Source organism: Carcharodon carcharias, chromosome 20, assembly GCF_017639515.1.
Source record: "Carcharodon carcharias isolate sCarCar2 chromosome 20, sCarCar2.pri, whole genome shotgun sequence".
Taxonomy (NCBI): Eukaryota; Metazoa; Chordata; class Chondrichthyes; order Lamniformes; family Lamnidae; genus Carcharodon; species Carcharodon carcharias.
Window position 1 is genome coordinate 29,968,665 of NC_054486.1, and position 27,925 is coordinate 29,996,589.

General features: G+C 43.2%; 1 protein-coding gene across 1 annotated transcript in view; it reads right to left on the reverse strand.

Annotated features, from left to right (window-relative positions):
• The window catches only part of dnajc17 (DnaJ (Hsp40) homolog, subfamily C, member 17), a 181,378-nt gene continuing 153,453 nt past the window's right edge, over positions 1 to 27,925 (reverse strand). The window contains exon 11 of the mRNA XM_041215045.1: positions 1 to 184. Within this exon, the coding sequence (XP_041070979.1) occupies positions 77 to 184 (108 nt within the window). The 3' untranslated portion in view covers positions 1 to 76. The remainder of the gene's footprint in view (positions 185 to 27,925) is intronic.

Here is a 27,925-nt window from a genome sequence, read left to right on the forward strand (position 1 = left end):
TTAATAAAAATAAAAGAGAATTTATTCCAGTTCAGAGGAAACTAAACGGAATCCGAAGCATTCTCCTATGGCAAGTTTAGGAATCATCCTCTTGAAGCTGTTCAATGAGCCGCTGCCTTTCTGCTGCCTGTCGCATTCGCATCATCACAAGGCTTTCATAATCACGCTGTGTGCGTGCTGTGTTCTGGAAAGAAAAGGTGCATGGTAAGTACTGAGTATATAAAACATTGATGTATTGAAAATGGAAGCCTGCTGCAAATACCTTCTCGTGTTCACTGCCTACAGTCACTCCTGAAAGGGATGCTTTTATGCTTTTCCTTTTATAGGATTGACACATTGTCTATATGTATTTGCATAACACTGCAATCCAGAGGTGCAATAACAGTACCTCCTTGTGACCTGAGCCAACTAATCATCTCTTCTGCATATGTACTGCTTCGATCTCTCCAAAGGCAGACTAAGCAAACACTTCAGACTTGATACAAAGCATTCTGCAGCTTGATTTCAAATGCAGGGCAACAGTTACAATCAGCTTCAATTAATTTAGTTGATACAGCTTGTGCTTGTGTAGGATATCAAAAATAGCGAATAGGCGACACTTCCCCACGTCAGTGGGTCACTTTTCTTGACAAACTAATTTCTAACTCGACAGTATTATGCTATTCTCTCAGTCTTTTTCTGGGCCTTAATGCTTTGAAAGAGCAAACTTTAATGTATATAGTGCCTTTCACAACCACCTTGCATCTCTAATTTCCTGATTTATATTGTGTCCAACATTAGTTTGGTGGCCTAAAAACAGCTCCCACCAACATTTGCTGTCCTTTGCTGTTTCTTAGCTCCACCCAAACTGATTCTACATCTTGATCCTTCGAACTAAGATCCTCTGTTACTAATGTATTGATCTTGTCTCTATTACCTTTGCAGCTAAGTAACATTCGCGCCTAATAAATGCCAGGCAATGACCATCTCCAAGGAGAGAGAATCCAAACATCTCCCCTTGACATTCAATGGCACTACTGTTACTGAATTCCCCCACTATCAACATCATGGAGGTTACTATTGACAAGAAACTGAACTGAATCAGCCACATAAATACTATGGCTAGCAGAGCAGGTCAGATGCTGGGAATTCTGTGACGGGTAACACTCACCTCCTGACTCCCAAAGCTTGTCCACAATCTACAAGGCACAAGTGGAGTGTGATGGAATACTCCCCACTTGCCTGGATGAGTTTGGCTGCAACAACACTCAAGAAGCTTGACAACAGCCAGGACAAAGCAGCCCATGTGCTGGGTACTCCATCCACCACCTTAATCATTCACACCCTCCACCACCAACGCACAGCGGCTATAACTCACCAAGGACTAAATATTGGTGAATAGCCACCTGCATCTCATCAAGAGACAGTACCTTCCAAACCCACGACTCTACCACCTAGAAGGGCAAGGATAGCAGAAGCATGGGAACACCACCAACTGTAAGTTCCCCTCCAGACTACAACCACCCTGACTTGGGACGATATTGTCATTCCTTCAATGTCAAAATCCTGGAACTCCTCTTCCTAACTGCATTGTATGGACTGCAGCAGTTCAAAAAGGCAGATCACCACCATCATCTTAAGAGCAATTAGGAATGGGCAATAAATGCTGGCTTAGCCTTAGCCACGAAAATGTGACCCTCTCTACCTAAGCTCCAGGATTCTGTTGTAACAACAGGAGTTGCACTTTGCAATAACTGAGAATAACTCTATTGGTGGAGTCATGGTAAGCACCTTTCTTCAAGGAGGAAAGCAATGCTCACTCCACAAACAGAAACACAAATCTAGGGTGACATTCCTTTGCAGTAACTGAGGAAGTACCATCCTTCAAATGAGACATTAAACCAAGCCACATCTGCCTTCTCAAGAGGACATAAAAGATCTCATGGCACTATTTTGCTGTTGCTTGTGGGAGCTTGCTGTGCACAAATTGGTTCCCACGTTCCCTACACAACAATAGTAATTATACTTAAATAGTATTTTATTGACTGTGAAGCACTTTGGGATGTCCTGCAATGGTGAACTGCGTTGAATAAATATAAGTATTTCTTTCAGGCAGACTTTGAACCAAATCACTCCCAGTGTACACTCTCTCCAATCATTGGTGTCACTAGAGCAGCATCTCACAATATCAAATCATAGGAAAACTTTACAAGTACTTATAGGTTGGCTAGAAAAAACTGAAATACTAATAACCATGTGAGTGACATTAATAATCCAGTTAATTTCTTTTGACACACTTAGTATGGTTTGAGTTCAGTAGACACTTTAATGACCACCCTGACTTCCTTGAATAACAAATGCCTTATGCGCTCTTACATACGATTAAGGTACACAATTAAAATGACTGACTTATCATAGTCTCTGTTCATTTAGATCTCCTCATTATTCCTGAAATTCTGTTCTCATTCTGCTTCAATTTCTCCTGCCCAAACACCACAGTTTAATGAAGTGGTCAGAGCCCTCTTTTTTGAGATTTGAGTCTCTCTGAGAAAGAATAACAGAAGCAAAAAGAGATTATGAGAAAAGACTGGCAACTAACATAAAAGGGAATCTAAAAGTCTTCTATAGGCATACGAATAGTAAAAGGGTAGTAAGAGGAGAGGATCTGCGTATGGAGGCAGAGGGCATGACTGAGGTACTAAATGAAAACTTTGCATCCAAAATCATTGCAAAAAAAAAAAGCTAATTGAGATACTGGGTGGGCTAAGTGCTGATAAAGAGAAGGTGTCAGAAAGACTGGCTATATTTAAAGCTGTTAAGTCACCAGGATTGGATGGGATGCATCAGTGGATGCTAAGAACCCAAGAACATAAGAACTGAGGAAGTAAGGGTGGAAATTGCGAGGTACTAACTTTAATCTTCCAATCCTCTTTAGAAACATGGGTGGTGCCAGAGGACTCATTCAAAAAAGGATGTCAGGATAAGACTAGCAAATACAGGTCTGTCAGTTTAATGTCAAGGGTGGGAAAACTTTTAGAAATGATAATCCGGGACAAAATTAGCAGTTACTTACAAATGTGGATTAATTAAGGAATCCCAGCATGGATTTATTAAAGGCAATGTTAAACTAACTAAACTGAGTTTTTTGAAGAGATAGCAGGCAGGGCTGATGAAGATAATGTCGTTGATGTGGTGTAAATGGACTTCCAAAAGGTGTTTGATAAGGTGCCACATAATAGGCTTGCCTGCAAAGTTGAAGCCCATGTAATAATAGGGACCATCGCAGCATGGGTACGAAATTGGCGGAATAACAGGAAACGGTGGTGAAGTTATTTTTCGGACTGGAGTAAGGTATTCAGTGGGGTTCCCTGGGGGTTGAGAATAGGATCATTGCTATCTAGATATATATTAATGACCTTGACTTTATTATGCGGGGACACCATTTCAAAATTTGCAGATGGCACAAAACTTGGAAGTACTGCAAACTGTGAGGAGGACAGTGATAGACTTCAGGAGGGCATAGACAGGCTTGATGGGCAGACACATGGCAGATGAAATTTAATGCAGAAAGAAGAGAGCCAATATAAGATAAAGGGTCCAATTCTGATGCAGGTACAGGAAGAGAGAGACCTGGCATATATGTGCGCAAATCATTGAAAATGGCAGGGCAGGTTGAGAAAGTAGTTAAAAAAACATGGGATCCCAGACTTTATAAATTGAGACAGAGTACAAAAGCAAGGAAGTTATAATGAACCTTTGTAAAACATTATCTCAGCTGGTGTATTGTGTCCAATTCTGGGCACCACATTTTAGGAAGGATGTAAAAGCTTTAGAGAGGGTGCATAAAAGATTTATGAGAATGGTTCCAAGGCTGAGAGACTTCAGTTATGTGGAGAGATTGGAGAAGTTAGAGTTGTTCTCCTTAGAGAACAGAAGGTTGAGAGGAAATTTGATAGAGGTGTTCAAATCTTGAGGGGTCAAGACAGTAGATAGAGAGAAACTGTTCCCCTTGGCCGAAGGTTCGAGAACCAGAGGACGCAGATATAAAGGTGAATGAAAAAAGAAGCAATAGTGACATAAAGAAAACCTTGCGCAGCAAGTGATTAGGATCTGGAATGCACTGCCTAAGAGTGTGGTGGAGGCAGATATAAGCATGGTTTGCGAAAAGGAATTGGATAAGAACCTAAAGAGAGAAAATTTGCAGGGTGAGGGAAAGGGCAGGGAGGTGGCACCAGCAGAGTTGCTTTTGCAGAAAGCTGGCATGAACAGGTCGGGCCTCTTTCTGTTACTTAGCCATTCTATGCTCTGTGCAAAGGTCTGGCAGATCAGCTGGTTGGGGCTTCCACTTAGAACCATAAAAAATTACGGCACAGAAAGAGGCCATTTGGCCCATCTTGTCTGCGCCAGCCAGAAAAGAAAAAATAGAAAAAAACTAGCAGCCCATTCTATTCCCACCTTCCAGCACCTGGTCCGTAGCCTTATAGGTTACAGCACTTCAGGTACTGATCCAGATGCCCTTTAAGAGAGCTGAGGGTTTCTCCCTCCACCACCAAACTAGACAGTGAATTCCAGACACCCATCACCCTCTGGGTGAAGTAGTTTTTACTCATGTCCCCTCTAATCCTTTTACCAATCACCTTAAATTTGTGCACTCTGGTAATTGACTTCTCCACTAGGGGAAACAGGTCAAGAAAGAGGGTGGGAGACTCTTTGTTTACATTTCTCCAAAAGCCTTCTCTAGGGCTGAGCGCTTATGGTGCATTGGCACATTCCAGGGTGCAGAAAACAGCCTGCAGTTCCCTAAAGACAATCATCAATTCTTTTAACCTGATTATTAATGTGGGCTTGAGATTTCAGATGCATATGATTTATAACAGGCTAGGCATGAAGCTACTTCCCATCTGTCTGACTGGTAGATCCACCGTTGCTTTCTGCTTTTCAGTTAAGGAGCCAACGATAGTCTTAGCTGAAAGAGTTCATTCGCCAGTTTTCTCAAGCCTGCTTGAACCAAAGACTCAACTGGTGGCTCTTGATGGCCAAGAAGCAACTGATGTCACACTAAGCTCCCCCACATAACAGAACATACAATTTTTAATCTCCGTTCAGTACTGAGTTAACATAATCGTGCTATAATTTGGTTACGGTATATTGAACGCGGTAGATCAACCAGTTCATTGCATCTAAACATGACCCCAGATTTCCAGCATGGTGCATTGGTGAGGGTAGGAAGAGTTTGGTTGCAGTGCCGTTCATGATTGAATGATCTGACAATGCCCAATGAAGAATAGCCAGATTGTGGAGCACTGACAAACAGCACCCAAGGAATGATATACCATAAATTTTAAAGAAAGCAAATTTAAGAGAAAACAGTTCAGGTCAGACCTGACATGTTACAGCTCCAACCATCACCAGCAACTTTGCATTTGATGAAACAAATCAAGTAGCATGGGGTCACATCTCACATCTACTAAACAATAAACCAGTAATTGTGAATTACTGGTTCATATGGAGGCAATGAAACTATTGACTCACAATCTACCCTACTGGAATGCTTGAGCTCTGCTCAACTTGGAGCAAGACTTCAGCACATCATCTCAGGCTAACACAACAATCTGTGGGAAGGCCTGACTGAAATAAAACAGGGGCCACTTATAGCAAGCTCTCCTCAATCTACATTGGGCCTCACTACACAACTATCTCAACTCCCGCGCAGCATGATATTGACAGCATTCTCGTTTTTATAATAACTTATATCAAAATGAATCATCTTTGGGGAAAATAATTAGGAAATCCAAGTATAAATCACATTATAATTATTTTTAGTCAGGGCTGATATGGGTCAGATAGCCTGGACCATGTTGATTTGTCAGTCTATCAATAATAGCATGCTGTAATTCGAGAAACAGGAATTGTCAAACAGGAATTTACTTGAAGCAAATGTAAAATAAAACCAGTGCAAGAGCAATAATGATCACCCATTGTATCTGTAGCCAGAAGGTTATTAAGGAATAAGCACAGAACCAAAGTGAGGTGTGTGGAATGTATCATTGTAGTTTTTAAGACATTTAGAGTTGAGAGAAAAGAAATGAGTTAAAAGACAGAGAAAGAGAAAGAGAGGGTCGAAAGAGGGAAGACAGAGAAAATGAGTGGAGAGAGTTACAGAAGAGCGCCAGGGAATCAGAGAGTGCTGGGGGCGGGAGAGAAGACAGGACATGAGGGGGTGAGAGCATGAAGTGTGTCAGAGTGGCAGAGGAGGAGGAGAACACAGCAGGTTGGGAGAATGAGTTGGTGCAGCGGGCGGTAGGGAAAGATAAAATGAGGAAGAGAGAGGTTGAAAAGAGAAAAAGTGGAAGGGAGGGAATGGTAAAAGGAAGGGAGCGAAAACTAAACAGAATGACAAACTCAAATTCAGAAACAATGACTTAAATCCTGTGAAGTCCCTGTATACATACAGGTTTACTATTGAGGATCAATCAGCAACAAAAACAAGATTAAGCTGCAACTGATGGAATGTTAGATGACCTACTGAATTACAGCTTGGCCTAAATAGCCAAGTGGTTATGGTTTGGAACCCCAAGATCAAGAGTTCAAATCTCACAATGGCAAACTATGAAATAATGTAACTTCATCTGAATAGGAACAGATGGAAACGTGTTTGTACTCAAAATGGTTACCTACTGAATTACCTTATTCAACCACATTCTGTTTCCATTGAGAATTCTCTGAATTTGATTTTGTCTCTTTTGTAACTCTTTATGGGTTTGCACCATCTTGATTTCGTAGTATTTCCTCATTCCACTCCTGCATATAAGCACCTTGGGTTGTGTTTGAAAGGGGCAGCACAAAAAATAAAGCTTGGAAATTTAAATGCAGGTTAAAAAACACTAAGCTCAGAGGTGCACCAGGCCACAAAGAGGAGAGAAAGTGAAGGAATTTTGTTTGGGGATGTAGCTCAGAGTGAGGAACAGCACAGCCATTAGGGCATGGAATGTTAGATCTACAATGGTAAATATGACCTTCCTCATTCTTTAGATGCAGATTTAGAACCTGAACTTGTGAATGAACCCTTTGCCGTGACGTAAGGGATAGACACATAGGATGCTGTTCCTTACAGTAGTCACCTTGTTCAAGGGCACCTCCCCACCTGGATTGCCTGTAAGGGTCTCGCTCCGAATCATACTTCAGACCTGTCATCAACACCAGATTTCACTGCAACCTCCTTCAAGGCGACCATACCGGGGTTGGTGAGGGAGGGGGGGCGGGGGCGGTGGGGTTGGTGGTGTGATGGGCATGGAGGAGTGAACCATTTAAAATTACAGCCAGCACTTCCAAATCAGAAACTATCTTCATCTCATGTACAGGCTTATTATTTATCTGATTACTATCTGTAGGAAGGTGTCCAGAGCAAGTGCAGCTGATCACTTCTCTGCTGGGTCCTGGGTCTTCTCAGTTTCACAGAAGTTCCTTGCAAACTGCTTTGACCAATTCAGAAAATTCAGATTGGGTGAAGCAAGATGCAAGTGAGCTGGGAAGCAGTACTGGGACTAGTAAGAGGCTCCTCCTGTGTTATCACTGCAATTTTAATACAGTGTGAAATTTCCACATTACCAATAAAGCATGAGAAATACCTACTTAGTAGAAGAGGCATACTGTCCATTCAAACCAGAGTTGTGTTCGTAGAGAGATTTTTTAAATTGAACAGCATTATGATGAAGTGCTGGTGATTATGGGCCTGTTGTTGGCAGTGGGAGCAATTGGATATGGTGAATTAATAATTTTATAGAAGGATATTGAAATTTATTGTGTTAAGTGTTATTTTTCATATAGTGTCTGTTTAGCAGCACCATAACCTCTGGATCGATCCAATCAACCACATTATGAAATGACAGGAGTCGAGTTTACACAAGCAATCCTTCCGACAGTATGTTACAGACGAGGGCTGTTTACAATTTGAACACTTATTCTTGCACCCAACACAAAAACAACTATTAATATCGAACAAGACCGGGACAAAGTCCAAATGTGGATTGATAAGTTGCAAGTAATATTTAGATAAAATAAGTGGCAAACAACCACCTCAAGCAAGAGGTAGCGTAACTACCTCTCCATGACTTTTAACAGCTTGACCATCATTGAGCCCCCACCATCAAAATGAAACTCAACTGGGCCAACTCAATGGATGCTGTGTCTACCTGTGCAAACCAGAGACCAAGTATTCTCGGGAAAGTGCCTTGTCTCCTCACTCCTCAAAGTTTCTTCATTACCTACAAGCAAGGAGCATAACTGAATAGTTTTTAGTTGTCTGCATGAATGCTGCTCAAGAAACTCTGCTACCATCCAGGACCAAGTATCATACCAACTGCTTGATCAGTGCCTCATCTGCTAGCCTAAACATCTATTTCTTCCACCACCAGTTCACCATGGCTGCAGTGTGTACCATCTGAAGGATGCATTGCAATAACTTCCTAAAGCTTCCTTGACAGCACCTCCTAAGTAATAATAATATTACTAAACAGTAGTATTACTAAACACTGCCTATGAGGGCATGGGACACCAGGAGTTCCAAGATCCCCTCTAAGCTACACACCATTCCAATTTGGTCATACATATCCATTCCTTCATTTTCACTGGGTCAAAATACTAGCACTCCTGAACCAAAAGCAGTGTTGGAGTGCCTTCACCATATGGACTGCAATAGTTCAACCACCACCTTTGTAGGCTAAACAAGGATGGGCAATAAATGCTGAAATTGCCAGCAACATTTAGAGAATGAATACAAAGAAAGTCTGTTTGCACACTGAACCTTAAACCTACAATGCTCTTCTCTCAATGACATGTTCAATCAAAACACAATGCTTGGAATCCAATCCATTTCCACTGATATCACCGCTCCCACGGCCCAAGGACATATAGACTGTCTGGAGAGCAGGAACCAGAAATTTGCAAGTGCCCCTGTAACACAAATGACAAAAAACAGCTTTCTACTTTGGAGGAAATTAATATTGAATGCACAGTCTCATGGATCATTAAATGATCAGCATCATTCTGTCCTCCTACTTTTCATGTACATGAACTTACATTACAGGGTGTGCCTGACACAGCAAAGGAAATTTGTGGGAACTTTTCAAAGCATCCAAGACAAAAAGCAGCTCACTTCTGTTACCAAATCTTGCTATTTCATTTTAGTTGAACAAGGGTTGAGTACGTAGCTGGCAAGGCCAGCTTTATTGCTCATCACTAATTGCTCTTGAGAAGCTGGTGGTGAGCTGTCTTCTTGAACCATTGTAGTCCAAGTGGAACACCCACAGTGCTTTTCTCTATATAAAAACAAAAAAACTGTGGATGCTGGAAATCCAAAACAAAAACAGAATTACCTGGAAAAACTCAGCAGGTCTGGCAGCATCGGCGGAGAAGAAAAGAGTTGACGTTTCGAGTCCTCATGACCCTTCGACAGAACTTGGAAGTTCTGTCGAAGGGTCATGAGGACTCGAAACGTCAACTCTTTTCTTCTCCGCCGATGCTGCCAGACCTGCTGAGTTTTTCCAGGTAATTCTGTTTTTGTTTTGTGCTTTTCTCTATAGTGGTTTGCTACAAGTGGCTTGTTTGGCCATTTCAGAGGGCAGTACATTACCCCTATGTTACTGTCCCCTTTAACTTTGCATTGGTTCTGAAATATTCCCTTTTTGAATGACTTCCACAGTTATTAGGCTTCAATGATAATTTACCCATGCTCATTTTGTATATAAAAAAAAATCCAACAATTGCATTCTCAGGCTGATTTAGAAATCGGGCATGTCAAAGCCCCAATGTGCAATGCTACGGAGTGACAGGAGTTTGCACCTCCAGTATTCCACGCAAAGTATTGGGAAACAGGGCAATTATGATTTGAATACATTTTTTATGCAAGATATAAAAACAAGCTTTGGCATGCAACTTTGTACTTCTGAAAAACTGAAGTGTGCCAGCTAACTAGAAAAAACTACCATGGGTGAATGGGCCCAATTCATTATCACTGGATATACACGTGGCATTTCAAATGTGCACCTAGGTCACGTTTTTGTTATCAGATATACCACACATTTTCACAAATGACTAAATCCAAAACAAGGTTATTAAATTACAGCAGTAACAATGAGTTTTTGAAGCCAATGTGAGCAGCACAGCATCTTTTAAAGGATTCCTTAAGGAGTCAAACAAGCTGACTTCCTTTGATTGGATTTCAATGCAGAATTTGTTTTTAGAAAGGGTGGACTATATTCATGGAAGGGATCCAAGTGTGTAATCTCTTTAGCTGCAGTCTCTCTAGGAATTAGAGGTGCATCTTACCAGTTGATCAAAAGAGTACCTAAATGTTACATCAAAAATAACAGATTCTTATAACTAGCAAATCATTTATTGTACAGAATAGCTTCCGAGGTACTTTACTCAAACAATAAAAAATAAGTAAATAAGTTTCATAGTCCGTTGCTTTCAGGGTCATATAAACTTAGATATAATTAGATTACATCATTTATTAACAACCAAATATGTACATTATTTCTAGCACTTGGGTGTGCTTGGTGACTGTTTATTCAGCTACTTTTGTCTTTTAGTAAATGACTAGATTGACCTGGCTGACTTTATTTCCTTGTATACTTCATGCACGGTCAAATTACACAAGCCATTCCATTCCATTAAACCATCAGTGAGCAGAAGCAGTATTTAATACTGTTTCTTAAATAGTGAGGTTATGGCATATGAAAAATTAATAAGAGTCTGATGAAATTATCTATTTATTCTGTACTCAGCAAATTACTATTTGGTATTCTGTTCATGTGGCTGTAAAATTGTTTATATTATTCATGTGAAGATACACAGCATCAAAACATTTCTGTTGTCCTGTTATTCCATTTACATATTTTAAGACCAGCTGTGCTTGCAAAACTCAAAACACAGTGTCCAACATTAGGCGTGATTCCGCAATTGGACAACATTTGCTTCATAATCCTCAATGTGCTAAGAATTACACTGACAACCAATTTAAGATCGTCATTTGGGCTCACAGGCGCATTTGCGTGCACTGGAAGCTACATGTATTAATACACAGCACCCTGTTCTTTGCGGACAGAAAGAACATGCACACACACTGCACATGTTTCAACTAAACAAAGTAAGTGACAGCCATTCGCTGACTCATTCATCAGGGCAATGCCTTGACCAAGCTGCCTGGTTTAAATTTCAAACAATGCTTGGCAGTTAACTGTCAGTCACGATCAGTGGTGCATTTTCAATGGCAATACCACTTGCCAACCAATCAGCACTTTCTTCACATATAGTATAAATTGTTGTTTTCCCTTATATTAGTATTTTTGCGAGTGTCCTGATGAATGTAAGACACAAAGCTTAGACATGTCTCTCTTTTCAGCAATACTCAAGTTCTGTACTACCAAATGACTATTTTAAGACATGTGGGCCTGGTTAATTTCCTAGGCATCTTTCAGTGTGTAGAAGTGCCTTTGAATTTGCTAAAAACTGAACAAGTTAATAACTAGCTTCAATATTAATCTGAATTTCTAATCAGCATGATTAAGCCACACCACCTATGAATGCATTTTAAGGTCAGCGCATTGGAAAGTGAGTGAAGGACAAAGATGTTTCTTGTACCATTTGAAATAAGGGAACGGCTACGAAACCAATCTAAAAATACCCTTAGGTTGTGTGTGTGTGTATGAAAGAATAAATGAGTGAGTGTGAGAAAGCATGAGGGGGAATAGAATAAGGGAATGAAGGAGGTAAATGCACAGTGGACAAAGGGAAAGGGCATTGCTTAGATAAAGGGAAAAAAAGGTTTAACCTACTGCCTAACCAATTACTAAAAACATGTTTTTTGGGTCTATTCCTGTCCATCATTTGTAACTGTAAGGATTTCAAAATAATGGGCAAGGTGCTTATGAGAGAACAATTTTACAGCCACATGAACAGTAAGGCCAAGTAGTAAGGTGCTGAGTACAGAATTTATCACACCAGCGACCAGGAACTACACAATAACTGCTATTCATTCCCTACTCACTGCCAGTTTTAAGTTCTGTGCCATATAGAGGTTTAAGGCTAGAGACCCCCTATTTCTGCCAAGCTTTTGGAAGCAAAGTATTCACAATAGGCTGATGAACTGGGAAAACTGTTAGGCTCTGTGGAACATCAGATGCATTCTTAGCAATCCCAAAGAGACTCTCTGTCAGACCTTGAGCAGTTATCAGGAGAATGGACAATTAGGGAACTGGCAAAGCTCTAGTACACAGCTAGCCCACTATAAAGAACAGTACTTTCAACCTCTCAAATCACAAGATCATTTGCAACAGGCTTTGTTTAGATACCCCCTTCAATCCTTGCATTGTCAGACTTGTGCATTTACATAGATACTTTGCATACAATCAATGAAGAAAAAATGTATATAATCTATAATCTTCAGCATCCAATTTAAATGTACTAGATTGACTTGTTCAATACCAGTCTATAAATTCCATCAGATTATTTTTTAACCTAACACTCCACAAAGTGTGAACATGCATGTACAAGAGTGAGAGCAAAGGAATGAATAAGAGGGGAAGTGAAATAGGGAGGAAAGGAGGAGAATGCAGAGGGTGTGAAATGAAAGAGAATTCATCTATTTCCATTATAACAGAGAGAATGATTTGTAAAATCCTGCTGCTGTCTCTGAATGCATTCAAAATTGCTCATAATAGTTAAATGCTCATTTGCCTCTGATGAAGTTTACATTTTTTTTATATGGTCCTAAAACAAGCCAACATGGAAATAGTTAACTGTTTTAACTGTTTGAGGATAGTGGTAGCATTCCTGTATGCTATTTCAACCTCCCCCACAACCTGCATTTTAAATGCATTTTTAATCATGTCATTATCCAACAGATAGGATGATGGTGGCACAACTTAAGCTTTGGTCATAACTTCAGATGGAATTTGACCCCTTTCCTGCAGAACCACCACCCACCCACCAATAGTTGAAGTTGGAACAGTTACAATTAGGAATACACCACTACGTACAAATATATGACCTCCCAGTGTTCCGTGACTAGACTCAGCAGCACCGTTCTACTATAGCTTACTGATGTGAGAAATGAAAGGATTTGAACGAACCTCAACTTATAGTTGGAGATTCCCACTGCCTGTGCCCGTCCCTTCATCATCACATGCAGTGTTGTAAATGGACCAAATCACATTTGTTGAATGAGAGAAAATGGAACTGTGTCTAGAAAGTTATATGGAAGTGTGATCTGCTAACAGAAGGCAAGTTACCACATTCATTAGCCTTTAGGCATAACTTGTGGCCCCAACCATGACTGAAGTAGTTACCTATTTGTGGAATTCTCCTGCTCATCTACATACAATTGGAAATCAGCCATAAATTATAACATGTAGCAGAGCATATCACTTGAGTTACATAGGATCTACAGCACAAAAACAGGCCATTTGGCTCAACTTGTCTATGCCAACATTTACGAACCTCCTCCCATCAATCTTTACCTAATTCCATCAACATATCCTTCTATTCCTTTCTCCCCTATTTGCTTATCTAGCTTCCTCTTAAATGCATCTACGCTATTTGCCTCAACAATTCCATGTGATAGACTAGAGGGTTCCACATTCCTACTACTATCTTGGTTGCCCTGAATTCTTATTTGATTTATTATTGAATAGCTTTATGAACTCTAGTTTTGGACTCCCCCACAAGACAAAACATTTTGTCCATATCTACCTGATATGCCTTTCATTATCTTAAAGACCTCTACCCCATCAGCCTTCCCTTTTCTAGGGAAAAGAACTTCAGCATATTCAGCCTTCCCTGCTAAGTATATCCTCTAAGTTCTGGTGTCAATCTTTTTTGCACCTTTTCCAATGTCTTTAAAATCTTTCTGTTATAGTATGACCAGAACTGTGCACAGTGTTCTATGGAAATTTCAACATAATTTCTCTGCTTTTCAATTCTATCCCGCTAGGAATAAACCTCAGTCCTTGTTTTTTTAAATATAAAAACAAACTCATTAATCTGTGTCTGCTACTTTTAGTCATCAAAGTACCCTTGGATCCCTTTGTTCCTCTACCCCTTTTAAACTCTTATTTTCCAACGAGGTGGCCTCCTTATTGTTCCTACCAATTTAGACCACCTCATTCTTAACTGCATCGAAACGAATTACCAATTACACACCAATTCTGCAAGTCTATTAATATCTCCCTGTATTCTGCTGCAATTCTCCTCTGCATTAATCCCCAATTTGATGCCCCAGCAAATTTTTAAATTTTACTTTGAATCCCTAAGTCCAAATCATTAACATAAATCATGAACAATAAGCGGCCCTGCACTGGTCACTGTGAAACACCATTGCCCACCTTTTACCAGTCTCAGTAATGAAACCGTAACTCTGTTTTTGTTTTGTAGCCAGCTTACTGTCTATTCTGCTATTTGTCAACACTGAACAGGTAAGATCCTGTTGCAGTGTCAATTAAATAATATATATGTTGTTCGAGGTGAACAAGATCGGTGTTGGGAATTGGAAGGCTCTTCCACTTCAGGCACTCAGTGTCAATATCAAATATTTTTACACACTTACAGCTTCACTCAATACAGAGAAACAGCTCCTTCAATTCTGACTCTAAATAATTGCAGCTCAAACTCCTTAATGGTCCTGTGTGACAATTTTCCATTTTATATACAAGCAAATCATGTGGCCTCTGAATCAGATCGCTAAATTTGGGGCATTTCGTGCTTCTTGGCTCAAGCACATCAGAAACGAAGCAGATGCTGTCCTAAATGCAGTTATGACCCCTATCACCAAAATAGGTTTATTGGCATCAGTCCAAGTGCAATTCAAACCCACATTTCAGAAGTGGAAACACTGGAGTAGATTTTTGACATTACTAGCTGGATGTTATATTGGTGGGAAGATTGCATGTGTTTTCAGAGCCTGCCTGATTTGCACCACATTAATTTTCATTAAGCCATACTGTACAAACCACCTTGCCAGACTGCTGCTCAGGTGGTGGTGATGAACATCTATCCCATTATGTGTTACCCCACTGCAACAATAAACCCTTGGAGAAAATTCCATAGATTGCTGTCCCCTCTTCTCCCTCAGTACCCAAACTTTGGTAACAATTTATTTATATACTGCCTTTAATCTAATGAAACATCCCAAGGTGCTTCACAGGAGCATTATAAAACAAAGTATGACACAGGGCCACGTAAGGAGATATGTCAGATGACCAAAAGTTTGGTCAGAGAGGTAGGTTTTAAAGAGGCAAGTGAAGTAGGGAGGCTGTTGGGTAAGCAGTCTTATAATTTAGCAACAGTGGAGGAGTCAAGAGAAGTGGTGGTGAAGTAGAGCTGGGTGTCATCAGAGTACATGTGAAAATTAATGCTGTTCCTTCAGATATTGTTGTCAAGAGGCAGCATGTAGATGAGAAATAGGAGGCCAAGGATAGATCATTGGGGGAATGAGGGTGGTGACGGTCTGGAATGCGCTGCCTAGGAGGATGGTGGAGATGAGTTGCCTCACATCCTTTAAAAAGTGCCTGGATGAGCACTTGGCACGTCATAACATTCAAGGCTATGGGCCAAGTGCTGGTAAATGGGATTAGGTAGGTAGGTCAGGTGTTTCTCATGTGTCGGAGCAGACTCGATGGGCAGAGGGGCCTCTTCTGCACTGTATGATTCTGTGAACACCAGAAGTAATAGTACTTGAGTAGGAAAAGAAGCCATTGCAAGTGCATCTCTGGCTATGGTTAGGTAAATAAGAATGGAACCAAATGAGAACAGTCCCAACCAGCAGGATGGCAGTGGAAAGTGTTGGAAGAGGATAGTGTGCTGACAGGTTGAGAAGGATGAGGAGGAAAAGTCTACCTCTGTCACAATTACATAGGATTTCACTTGTAATGTGGTTAGTAGCTCAATTCTCAGCTGTCCTTCATCATGTTGAATGGAAATTCATATCCTTCCCAGTCCTTGATGACAATCCTAGTTATTTCAACATAATAGAAAAATTCAGTAGCAGACAGAGCTTTCTTTGTATGAGTCACTCGTCGCTACTCTAAAGACCCAGACAGATGTGGATATGAGGTGCACAAGGTTCTACTGCATCCTTCAGAACTTCTTGTGTGTTGTATTTGGATAGTTACGATTGAAAGGCAGCACAAATTTAAATACTGCCACAATGCTGCAATCTATACTTTGCTGTAAACTATAGACCAAACTGGACAGGGCCTCTGATAGATTAACTCTGATATATAAACAGGCCAGTTTCTTCCCAATGGGCTCCACTACTTCCTTCTTCTCCTGAAGGGGCCAACTCTTGTTGGGAACACAGTTCCACAGCTGCCAACCTGGATTGAGAATGTGGGTAGACTATTAAACAGTGGAGAGAGATCACAGCCAAAACCAATTTTATCTTCATATGATATTGGCACATGGACACTTTCCAGCAGAAACACAGTCTGACTTCCCTCTCTGGCCTACTCACTGAAGTCCATTGTTGCGCTTGAGCTCAATTAACTCAATACAGATCCTAGGTTGATATAGGAACACAGTACAGGAGTAAGCCATTTAGCCTCTTGAACATGCTCTGCCATTCAATGTGTCATGGATGACCTACAGCCTAACTCCTTTTTGCCTTTGCTTCATGAACCTTAATATCTTAGGTTACCAAAAACCTATCAATCTCAGATTTAAATTTTACAATTGATCAGGCTTCCATTGCTGGCTGTGGAAGTGACCTGAGACCTTCTGCTCCATGAGACTTATTATTACATAAGCAGGCCTTTGGGGGAAGCTGCAAAATCTGTGTTGATTGACCAAATTTATACTGAGTCACTGAATCAATGGTCAAACGGGCTGCAGGTCCAACATTTGCAAAGTTGTTTCTTTTTAAAATCTGCAGTCTTACAGAAGTCCTGACACATGCCCAAAATGATAGCTCTGTACCACATTCATGAGAATGACTGTGTGTTTATTATCTTTTGAGAAAGTTGTGTTCAACATGATTGCCCAGGGATAAGTCCCATGTGAACCATTTATCATCACCACAGATTATACAGAAGATAAAAGCGCTCATGATCAGCACCCCTACAGTGGGTCAAAGCTCCATCCCATCAGTTTGCTTCAGTCACGTATTACAAAAGAATTTCTGGAACGTTCTCTTTTTGTTTGGACCCAAAGCAGTGCCATAATTTGCTCTGCTTAAACTAACAATACCGATTGTTTATGATGTACACATAGTGCACTCAGTAGCCCAATATCTACCTACACTCCAGCCTCACCAAACAGAGCAAAACCATTAACCCATAGACTAATGTTAGATCCTGGGATATTAGTGTCTTCATGGGCCAGCTAATTTTGTTTGTATTTAGCTCACCCACAATGAAGTTGAAATGAATACTAATATTACAGTTAGTAAATCCACTCAAAAACTAGGAGCACTTATATTAACCCTATACCTGTAGAATTAAATCACCTACACAGGGCAACTTTCACAGCCATATCTCCTTTCTCAGTGACTGTCTCCGTCTCCGACTTACCCCACGTGGATTTCAACTGAAATTCCACCCCTCATGTTTCGAACCCACCCAGGATTACAGGTATCTCCGGGACATAAAACGTTTCTCGGACTGCTGTTCCCGTCACATTCTGAAATCCACACTCAGTGCCATGCACCGCCATATGAACACATTTGACCTCTCCCTCCAGCAGCACTGCTGTACCCTTTTTCAAAGCTGCGCATGCCCCCAGTTTCATTTTATTCTTCGACTCATCCGACGCCTCAACAAGAAACTTTTTCTCTTTCTCTCAAGTGCTAAGGAACGCAAGCTACAACAACTCATCGACACCAACACCCATCTAGGACCCTCCACCCCTGTCTGTCCCTCCGGCCCCACCCCATCTTCCAATCCCAGCCCCAGCTGTGTATTCACTATACCCCCTGACCTTCCCCGCTCCGATGCTGAACGTTCAGTGCTCAGCAAAGGACTTAGTTTCATACCCTTACGCCCTCACCTCAATGAATTTCGGGCTCGGCATGATGCTGAACTCTTCTTCCGCCGTCTTCGTCTCCGGGCTCACTTCTTTGGGCAGGAGTCCTCTCCCCGTTCAACGGATCCTTTTACCCACCTCCAATATTCTCCCTCCACCTGGACCCCTCCCTCTGGATTCTTACCTTCTCTTGATCTTTTCATTGAGAACTGTCGGTGCGACAATAGTCGTCTCAATTTCTCTGCTCTTCTCACCCATTCTAACCTGTCTCTCTCTGAACTTACTGCACTCCATTCTCTCAGGTCCAACCCTGACATTGTCATCAAACCCGCTGACAAGGGTGGTGCTGTTGTTGTCTGGCGCACTGACCTCTACCTCGCGGAGGCTGAGCGTCAACTCGCAGACACTTCCTCCTACCTCTCCCTGGACCATGACCCCACCACTGAACATCAAGCCATTGTTTCCAGGACTGTCACTGACCGCATCTCCTCTGGGGATCTTCCTCCCACAGCTTCCAACCTGATAGTCGCCCAACCTCGGATGGCCTGCTTCTATCTCCTACCCAAAATCCAAAAACAGAACTGCCCCGGTAGACCGATCGTCTCAGCTTGCTCCTGCTCCACAGAACTCATTTCTCGTTATCTTGACTCCCTTCTCTCTCCCCTTGTCCAGTCCCTTCCCACCTACATCCGTGATTCCTCCGACACCTTACGTCACATCAACAATTTTCAGTTCCCTGGCCCCAACCGCTTCCTCTTCACCATGGACATCCAATCCCTCTACACCTCCATCCCCCACCAGGATGGTCTGGGGGCCCTTAGCTTCTTCCTCGAACAGAGGCCCGAACAATCCCCATCCACCACTACTCTCCTCCGTCTGGCTGAACTTGTTCTCACGCTGAACAATTTCTCCTTCAACTCCTCTCACTTCCTCCAAATAAAAGGTGTGGCTGTGGGTACCCGCATGGGCCCCAGCTATGCCTGTCTCTTTATGGGGTATGTGGAACATTCCTTGTTCCAGTCCTACTCCGGCCCCCTTCCACAACTCTTTCTCCGGTACATCGATGATTACTTCGGTTCTGCTTCATGGTTTCGTCGGGACTTGGAAAAATTTATTAATTTTGCTTCCAATCTCCACCCCTCCATCATTTTCACGTGGTCCATCTCTGACACTTCCCTTCCCTTCCTTGACCTCTCTGTCTCAATCTCTGGTGATAGACTGTCCACCAATATCCATTACAAACCCACCGACTCCCACAGCTACCTCGACTACAGCTCCTCACACCCTGCTTCCTGTAAGTACTCCATCCCATTCTCTCAGTTCCTTCGCCTCCGTCACATCTGTTCCGATGATGCTACCTTCAAAAACAGTTCTTCTGACATGTCCTCCTTCTTCCTTAACCGAGGTTTTCCACCCACGGTCGTTGACAGGGCCCTCAACCGTGCCCGGCCCATCTCCCGCGCATCCGCCCTCACGCCTTCTCCTCCCTCCCAGAAACATGATAGGGTCCCCCTTGTCCTCACTTATCACCCCACCAGCCTCCGCATTCAAAGGATCATCCTCTGCCATTTCCGCCAACTCCAGCATGATGCCACCACCAAACACATCTTCCCTTCACCCCCCCTGTCGGCATTCCGTAGGGATCGCTCCCTCCAGGACACCCTGGTCCACTCCTCCATCACCCCCTACTCCTCAACCCCCTCCTTTGGCACCACCCCATGCCCACGCAAAAGATGCAACACCTGCCCCTTCACTTCCTCTCTCCTCACCGTCCAAGGGCCCAAACACTCCTTTCAAGTGAAGCAGCATTTCACTTGCATTTCCCCCAACTTAGTCTACTGCATTCGTTGCTCCCAATGTGGTCTCCTCTACATTGGACAGACTAAACGTAAACTGGGCGACCGCTTTGCAGAACACCTGCGGTCTGTCCGCAAGAATGACCCAAACCTCCCTGTCGCTTGCCATTTTAACACTCCACCCTGCTCTCTTGCCCACATGTCTGTCCTTGGCTTGCTGCATTGTTCCAGTGAAGCCCAACGCAAACTGGAGGAACAACACCTTATCTTCCGACTAGGCACTTTACAGCCTTCCGGACTGAATATTGAATTCAACAACTTTAGGTCTTGAGCTCCCTCCCCCATCCCCACCCCCTTTCTGTTTCCCCCTTCCTTTTGATTTTTTCCAATAAATTATATAGAATTTTCTTTTCCCATCTATTTCCATTATTTTTAAATATTTTAAAATCTTTTATGCTCTCCCCACCCCCACTAGAGCTATACCTTGAGTGCCCTACCATCCATTCTTAATTAGCACATTCGTTTAGATAATATCACCAACTTTAACACCTATGTGTTCTTTTGTTCTATTGTTGGTGACATCTTTTGCTGATCTGCTTCTATCACTGCTTGTTTGTCCCTAAAACCACACCAACCCCCTCCACTTCTCTCTCTCTCTCCGCCCCCCCCACACACCTTAAACCAGCTTATATTTCAACTCTTTCTTGGACTCGAACTCAAGTTCTGTCGAAGGGTCATGAGGACTCGAAACGTCAACTCTTTTCTTCTCCGCCGATGCTGCCACACCTGCTGAGTTTTTCCAGGTAATTCTGTTTTTGTTTTAAATAAAAGACAACGCTTAATTTTTACTTGCTCAGTTGCCTCTAGTTACCCATATTCCTTGCTTCTTTCTTACCATCTATTCCATTTCAATACCTTTTAAAACATTTTTCTTCCTATTCTAATCTATTCTAATTTCCTTAATGTTTTCTTCTTTGCAAATAAAAATCAGCAAAAAATCTTTCACTTCCTTTGTTTTGACTTTGGATTTCTGCCATCCATCTTCGAGATTCAAAAAACTAGGTTTCTGTTGGCAAAAAGCTGGGTTTGCAGGGTGTTTTCCCAGCCAATCAAAATTCACAAACTTGGAAGTTTTTCATGGCAGCTTCTCAGATGGCATCCATGTCAAATTTCACACATTTTACTAAGCAAACCAGGAGGTGGGCAGCTTAATAGATGTGCCCATCTGGAAGATGAACAAGCATAACCCGCAGGAGTGTAAAACACATGTGCCGCTCTGGAGTTTCAATCAGACACTTCACTTGCTTTTCTCACATTCAGTTTACTGGTAGCAACTAAGAATCCATTTAAACTATGCAAACACAAGGTGCTTTATGACGTGCTGCCATTTATTTTATGCATTTAAAACTTTTATGGCATGACATGATGATGAAATGGTAGTTCCTTTACAGAGTTAAATATGGGATGGCACTCACTCTCCCCTTGGCCAGTCTGAATGTCCCTATTGTTTCAAGCTCTATTGCCCAACCTGGAAAATCATTCAAAACATATGGGTTTAAATGAAGCTCTTCCCATTATATCATTTATAACAATACTACTAATATTTATATCGCGCCTTTAACATAGTAAAACATGCCAAGCTGCTTCACTGGAGCATTATATGATACCGAGACACATAAGGAGATATTAAATCTGATGACCAAAAGCTTAGTCAAAGAATTTGGTTTTAAGGAGTGTCTTAAAAGAGGAAAGTGAGATAGAGGTGCAGAGAGGTGGAGAGGGAGTTTTCCAGAACTTGGGGCATAGGCAACTGAAGGTGCGGCCACCAATGGTACAGCGATTAAAATCAGGGATTTTACCAGGGATAGCTGGTTTTTTCTTCAGGTGTTTCACAAAGTTTAGATTGGGGAGAAACCTCCTAATCAAATACCCAGAGTTTTTCTCATTTGGATGCTCAAGAGGCCAGAATTAGAGGAGCATAGAAGGTTGCAGGGCTGGAGGAGATGAGAGATAGGGAGGGTCGAGACCAAGGAGGGATTTGGGAACAAGGATGAGAAATTCAAAGTCAAGACATTGCTTGACTGGAGCCAATGTAGGTTAGTGAGCACAGGATTGATAGGGGAATGGGACTTGCTGCAAGCTAATACACTGGCAGCAGAGTTTTGCAATGATCTCATATTTACGAAGAGCAGAATGTGAGAGACCAGCCAGGAGTGCATTTGAACAGTCGAGTCTAGAGATAACACAGGCATGCGTGAGGGTTCCAGCAGCAGATAAGCTGAAATAGGAGCAAAGTTAGGTGATGTTATGGAGGTTAAAATAGGTGGTCTTAGTGATGGCAGCAATATAAGGTTACTGTGCATCCTGGGTTCTAATGTGACACCAAGGTTGTGAACAGTCTGATTTAATCCTAGATTGTTGCCAAGGAGAGAGATGGAGACAGTAGCCAGAGAACAGAGTTTAGAGCAAGATGAAAACAATGGCTTCAGTCTTCCCTATATTTAATTGGAGGAAATTTCTGTTCTTACAGTACTGGATATAAGATAAGCAGTTTGATAATTTAGCAATAGTGGAGGAGTTAAGAGAGGTGGTGCTGAGGTAGAGATAAGTATCAATGTACATGTGAAAACTAGCACTATGGTTTTGGATGATGTCACCGAGGGGCAGCATTAGATGAGTGATAGGAGGGGGCCAAGGATTTTTTTTTTATTCATTCATGAGATGTGGGCATCGCTGGCTAGGCTAGCATTTATTGCCCATTCCCAATTTCCCTAGATAAGGTAGTGGTGAGCTGTCTTCTTGAACCGCTGTAGTCGGTGTGGTATACATACACCCACAGTGCTGTTAGGTAGGGAGTTCTAGGATTTTGACTCAGTGACAGTGAATTAACGGTGATGTATTTCCAAGTCAGGATGCTGAGTGGGTTGAAGGTGTACTTCCAGGCAGTGGTATTTCCATGTGTCTGCTGCTCTTGTCCTTCTACATAGTAGTGGTCGTGGGTTTGGAAGCACCTTCCAAACAGCATCAGTTTAAGGAGCCTTGCTGAGTTCCTGCAGCTTGTAGATGGTACACACTGCTCCCACTATGCGTCGGTGGTGGAAGGAGTGAATATTTGTGGGTGGGCTGCCAATCAAGTGGGGTGCTTTGTCCTGGATGGTGTTGAGTGCTGTTGGAACTGCACTCACCCAGGCAAGTGGAGAATATTCCATTACACTCCTGACTTATGCCTTATAGATGGTGGACAGGAGTCAGGAGGTGAGTTATTCACTGCAGGATTCCTAGCTTTTGACCTGCTCTTGTAGCCACAGTATTCATATGGCTAGTCCAATTCTGTTTCTGGTTAATGGTAACCCTCAGGATGTTGACAGTGGGACATTCAGTGATGATAATGCCATTGAATGTTGGAGAGATGGTTAGATTCTCTCTTGTTGGAGATGGTCATTGCCTGGCACTTCTGTGGCACGAAATGTTACTTGCCACTTATCAGCCTAAGCATGGATATTTTCCTGGATATTGGACATGGGCTGCTTTAGGATCTGATTCGTCGTGAATGGTGCTGAACATTGACACCAGTGGGAACTGTGGGGGAACAGAAAGCCATTGCAAATGATATTCTGGCCATCATTAGATAGATAAGAATTGAACCAGGTGAGAGCAGTACTACCCAGCTGGAAGACAGTGGAGAGGCATTGAAGGAGTATGGTGTGGTCAACCGTGTCAAAGGCTGCAGACAAGTCAAGGGGAAAGGTTACCTTTGACGCAGTCACATGTGATGCAATTTGTGATTTTGATAAGAGTTGTTTTGATACTGCAATAGGGGCAGAAACCTGATTGGAGGGATTCAAACATGGAGTTCCGGGAAAGATGGGTACAGGTTTCAGAGTCAAATACACATTCAAGGACTTTGGAGAGGAATGGGAAGTTGGATATAGATTGGTAGGACGCAAGGATGGTGAGATCAGGCTTTGTTTTTTGAAGATAGGGGTAGGGACAGGAAATTTAAAGGAGAGAGGGACAACATATGAAGAAAGAGAACCGCTAACAATATCAACTAACATGGCGACCAAGGGGGACGTTGGGTGACCTGAATTTTAGTGGAAATAGTGTCAGGGGAGTAGGAGGTGGATTTCTTGGGCTAAACGAGCTCAGAGAGGGCAAGTGGGGAGATGGTAGAGAAATTACAAAAAGATGCGAGGTCAGGGCTAGGGTGGGGAGGGGGGCAACCTTACAAGAAGGTTGGCTGATGGAAAAGAGGCATGTGGCAGAGGCAGTTGATCAGGTGATCTTAAACAAACATATGAATTTAATCTTAGTGACACTAAGGTTGTCTTATGTTGGAAGTGAGGGTGGAGGGGACAGGAGAAAAGGGGTTTAAGAAGATGGGTTTAAGGAGACGTAATATGACGTGTGATGACGTCAGGTGTGTGTCCTGATGTCATCGCGCTGTCTCAGGGCTTCTCCCTGTGGCTGAAGAGCTCCTCCCAGAGTCGCAATGTGGATTCCATCCATTAAGGAGCACAATGGACATAATCTTCACTGCACAGCAACTGCGAGAGAAATGTGGGGAACAGCATCAACCCTTGTACATGGCCATCTTTGACCTCACAAAAGCCTTCGACACTGTCAACTGCAAAGGATTATGGTGCATCCTCCTCCATTTTGGCTGTCCCGAAAAGTTTGTCACCATCCTCCGCATGCTCCACGATGACGTGCAAGCTGTGGTCCTGACCAACAGATCCACCATAGACCCAATGCACATTGACTGGGGTCAAGCAAGGCTGTGTCATCTCACCAACGCTCTTTTCAATCTTCCTTGCTGCAATGCTCCTTTTCGCCCTCAGCAAGTTCCCCGCTGGAGTGGAGCTAAACTACAGAATAAACGGGAACCTGTTCAACCTCCGCCACCTGCAGGCCAGATCCAAGGTCGTCCCATTCTTTGTCATTGATGTATAATATGCAGACAATGCTTGTGTCAGAGACTGAGCTCCAAGCCATCGTCAACACCTTCACCGAGGCATCCGAGAGCATGGGCCTTACACTAAACAGCCGTAAGACAAAGGTCCATTACCAACCTGCCCCCACCCCCCTCCCCTCCTCCCCCAGTTTTCAAAATCCACAACGAGGCCTTGGACAACGTGGACCACTTTCCATACCTTGGGAACCTACTGTCCACAAGGGCAGACATCAATGACAAGGTTCAGTATGCCAGCGCAGCCTTCAGCCGCCTGAGGAAGAGAGAGTCTGAAGACCAGGACCTCAAACCTGGCACCAAGCTCATGGTCTACAGAGCAGTAGAGATACCCACCCTCCTATATGGCTCAGAGACGTGGACTAGGTACAGCAAGCACCTCAAAACTCTAGAGAGGTGCCACCAGCATTGCCTCTAAAAATCCTGAAAATCCACTGGCAGGATAGGCACAACAATGTCAGTGTTCTCGCTCAGGCCAACATCCCCAGCATCGAAGCATTGAACACGCACGATCTGCTCCGCTGCGAGGGCCACATTGTCCGCATGCCTGACACGAGACTCCTGAAACAAGCGCTCTACTCTGACCTTCGACACGGCAAGCAAGCCCTAGGAGGGCAGAGGAAATGCTTCAAGGTCATCCTCAAAGTCTCCTTGAAAAATTGCAACATCCTCACTGACGTCTGGGAACCCTTGGCCCAAGACCGCCTGAAGTGGAGGGAAAGCACCTGGGAAGGAGCTGAACACCTTGAGTTTCATTGCCAAGGGCTAGCTGAAGCCAAGCATCAACAGTGAAAGGAGCACGTGGCAACCCGGGCACCCGCCCACCCGTTCCCTCTACCACCGTTTGCCACACCTGTGGCAGAGACTGTAGATCACGCACTGGATTCTTCAGTCACCCGAGTGCTCATTTTTAGTGTGGAAGCAAGTCATCCTCAGCCCCAAGGGATAGCCTAAGAGAGGAAGATATCTGATCCCAGGGGATTATAGGAAAAAGAACTCAAAGTTTCTCATGGTGTCCAGTCTAACACTCCCCCTCAACCAACACTACCAGAGCAGATGAACTGGGGCCACTCATTCATTTGCAGTACCTTGCTGAATACAAACTGTTTGCCACATTTGGTAACCAACAATGACCACAGGTCAAAAGTAATGCAATGGCTGTGAATTGATTTGGGACACTCTGAGAGCATGAGAAAATGCTAGTCACGTTGAGAGGGTTTTTCTAATCATTTTTGCACAGAAAGGATTTGGAAAGAGTTGCATTGAAATGTTGAGTTTCAAAGCAAACTAAATTTGTGTTAGCTTGAAAAGAAGTGCCAAAGACTGGTAGAATATGGAGAATGAGGTTTATTGCCCAATCCTTGACACTGTTGCCCATAATGATTGAAAGACTATCTCATCTTGGAATAAATGGTTAGATGGTTCCTTTCTGTTCAGCTTTGCATGAAACCAATTTTACAGGGAGGGGCAGAGGAGCAGGTTTGATTATCAGCTCTTCTGGGCAAGAGGAGAGAACACTCCAAGATTTGTATCTGCCATATTGTGGGCCCTGCCCAGGATTTGTATCTACACTGTGTGGGCACTGCTGGTATTTGTATCTACACTGCTATTATCTCAGCCTGGGGTTTGTATCTACACTGCTGTGGGCACTGCCTGGGGTTTGTATCTACACTGCTGTGGGCACTGCTGTGGGAACTGCCTGGGGTTTGTATCTACACTGCTGTGGGCACTGCCTGGGGTTTGTATCTACACTGCTGTGGGCACTGCCTGGGGTTTGTATCTACACTGCTGTGGGCACTGCCTGAGGTTTATATCTACACTGCTGTGGACACTAAGATAAAAGCAAAAAACTGCGGATGCTGGAAATCCAAAACAAAAACAAAAACACCTGGAAAAACTCAGCAGGTCTGGCAGCATTTGTGGAGGGGGACACAGTTAACGTTTCGAGTCAAAATGACCCTTCAACAGAACTAAGTAAAAATAGAAAGAGAGGTGAAATATAAACTGGTTTAAGGGGAGGGTGGGACAAGTAGAGCTGGATAGAGGGCCAGTGATAGGTGGAGATAACCAAAAGATGTCACAGACAAAAGGACAAAGAGGTGTTGAAGGTGGTGATATTATCTAAAGAATGCGCTAACTAAGGGTAGAAAGCAGGACAAGCAAGGTACAGATAGCCCTAGTGGGGGTGGGGTAGGGTGAAGGAATCAAAAAAGGCTAAAAGGTAGAGATAAAACAATGGATGGAAATACATTTAAAAATAATGGAAATAGGTGGGAAAAGAAAAATCTATATAAATTATTGGAGAAAAGAGGGGTGGGTGAAAGGAAAGGGGGTGAGGATGGAGGAAAGAGTTCATGATCTAAAAATGTTGAACTCAATATTCAGTCCGGAAGGCTGTAAAGTGCCTAGTCGGAAGATGAGGTGCTGTTCCTCCAGTTTGCATTGAGCTTCACTGGAACAATGCAGCAGACCAAGGACGGACATGTGAGCATGAGAGCAGGGTGGAGTGTTGAAATGGCCGGCGACAGGGAGGTCTGGGTAATGCTTGTGGACAGACCGAAGGTGTTCTACAAAGCGGTCACCCAGTTTGCGTAGAGGAAACCACATTGGGAGCAACGAATGCAGTAGACTAAATTGAGGGAAGTGCAAGTGAAATGCTGTTTCACTTGAAAGGAGTGTTTGGGCCCTTGGATGGTGAGGAGAGGGGAAGTAAAGGGGCAGGTGTTGCACCTTCTGCAGTTGCATGGGAAGGTGCTGTGGGAGGGGGTTGAGGTGTAGGGGGTGATGGAGGAGTGGACCAGGGTGTCCTGGAGGGAATGATCCCTGCGGAATGCCGCCGAGGGAGGGGTGAAGGGAAGATGTGTTTGGTGGTGGCAGCATGCTGGAGTTGACGGAAATGGCGGAGGATGATCCTTTGAATGCAGAGGCTGGTGGGGTGACAAGTGAGGACAAGGGGGACTCTATCATGTTTCTGGGAGGGCGGCATTCCGCAGGGATCGTTCCCTCCGTGGCACCCTGGTCCACTCCTCCATCACCCCCTCCCACAGCACCTTCCCATGCAACTGCAGAAGGTGCAACACCTGGCCCTTTACTTCCCCTCTCCTCACCATTCAAGGGCCTAAACACTCCTTTCAAGTGAAGCAGCATTTCACTTGCATTTCCCTCA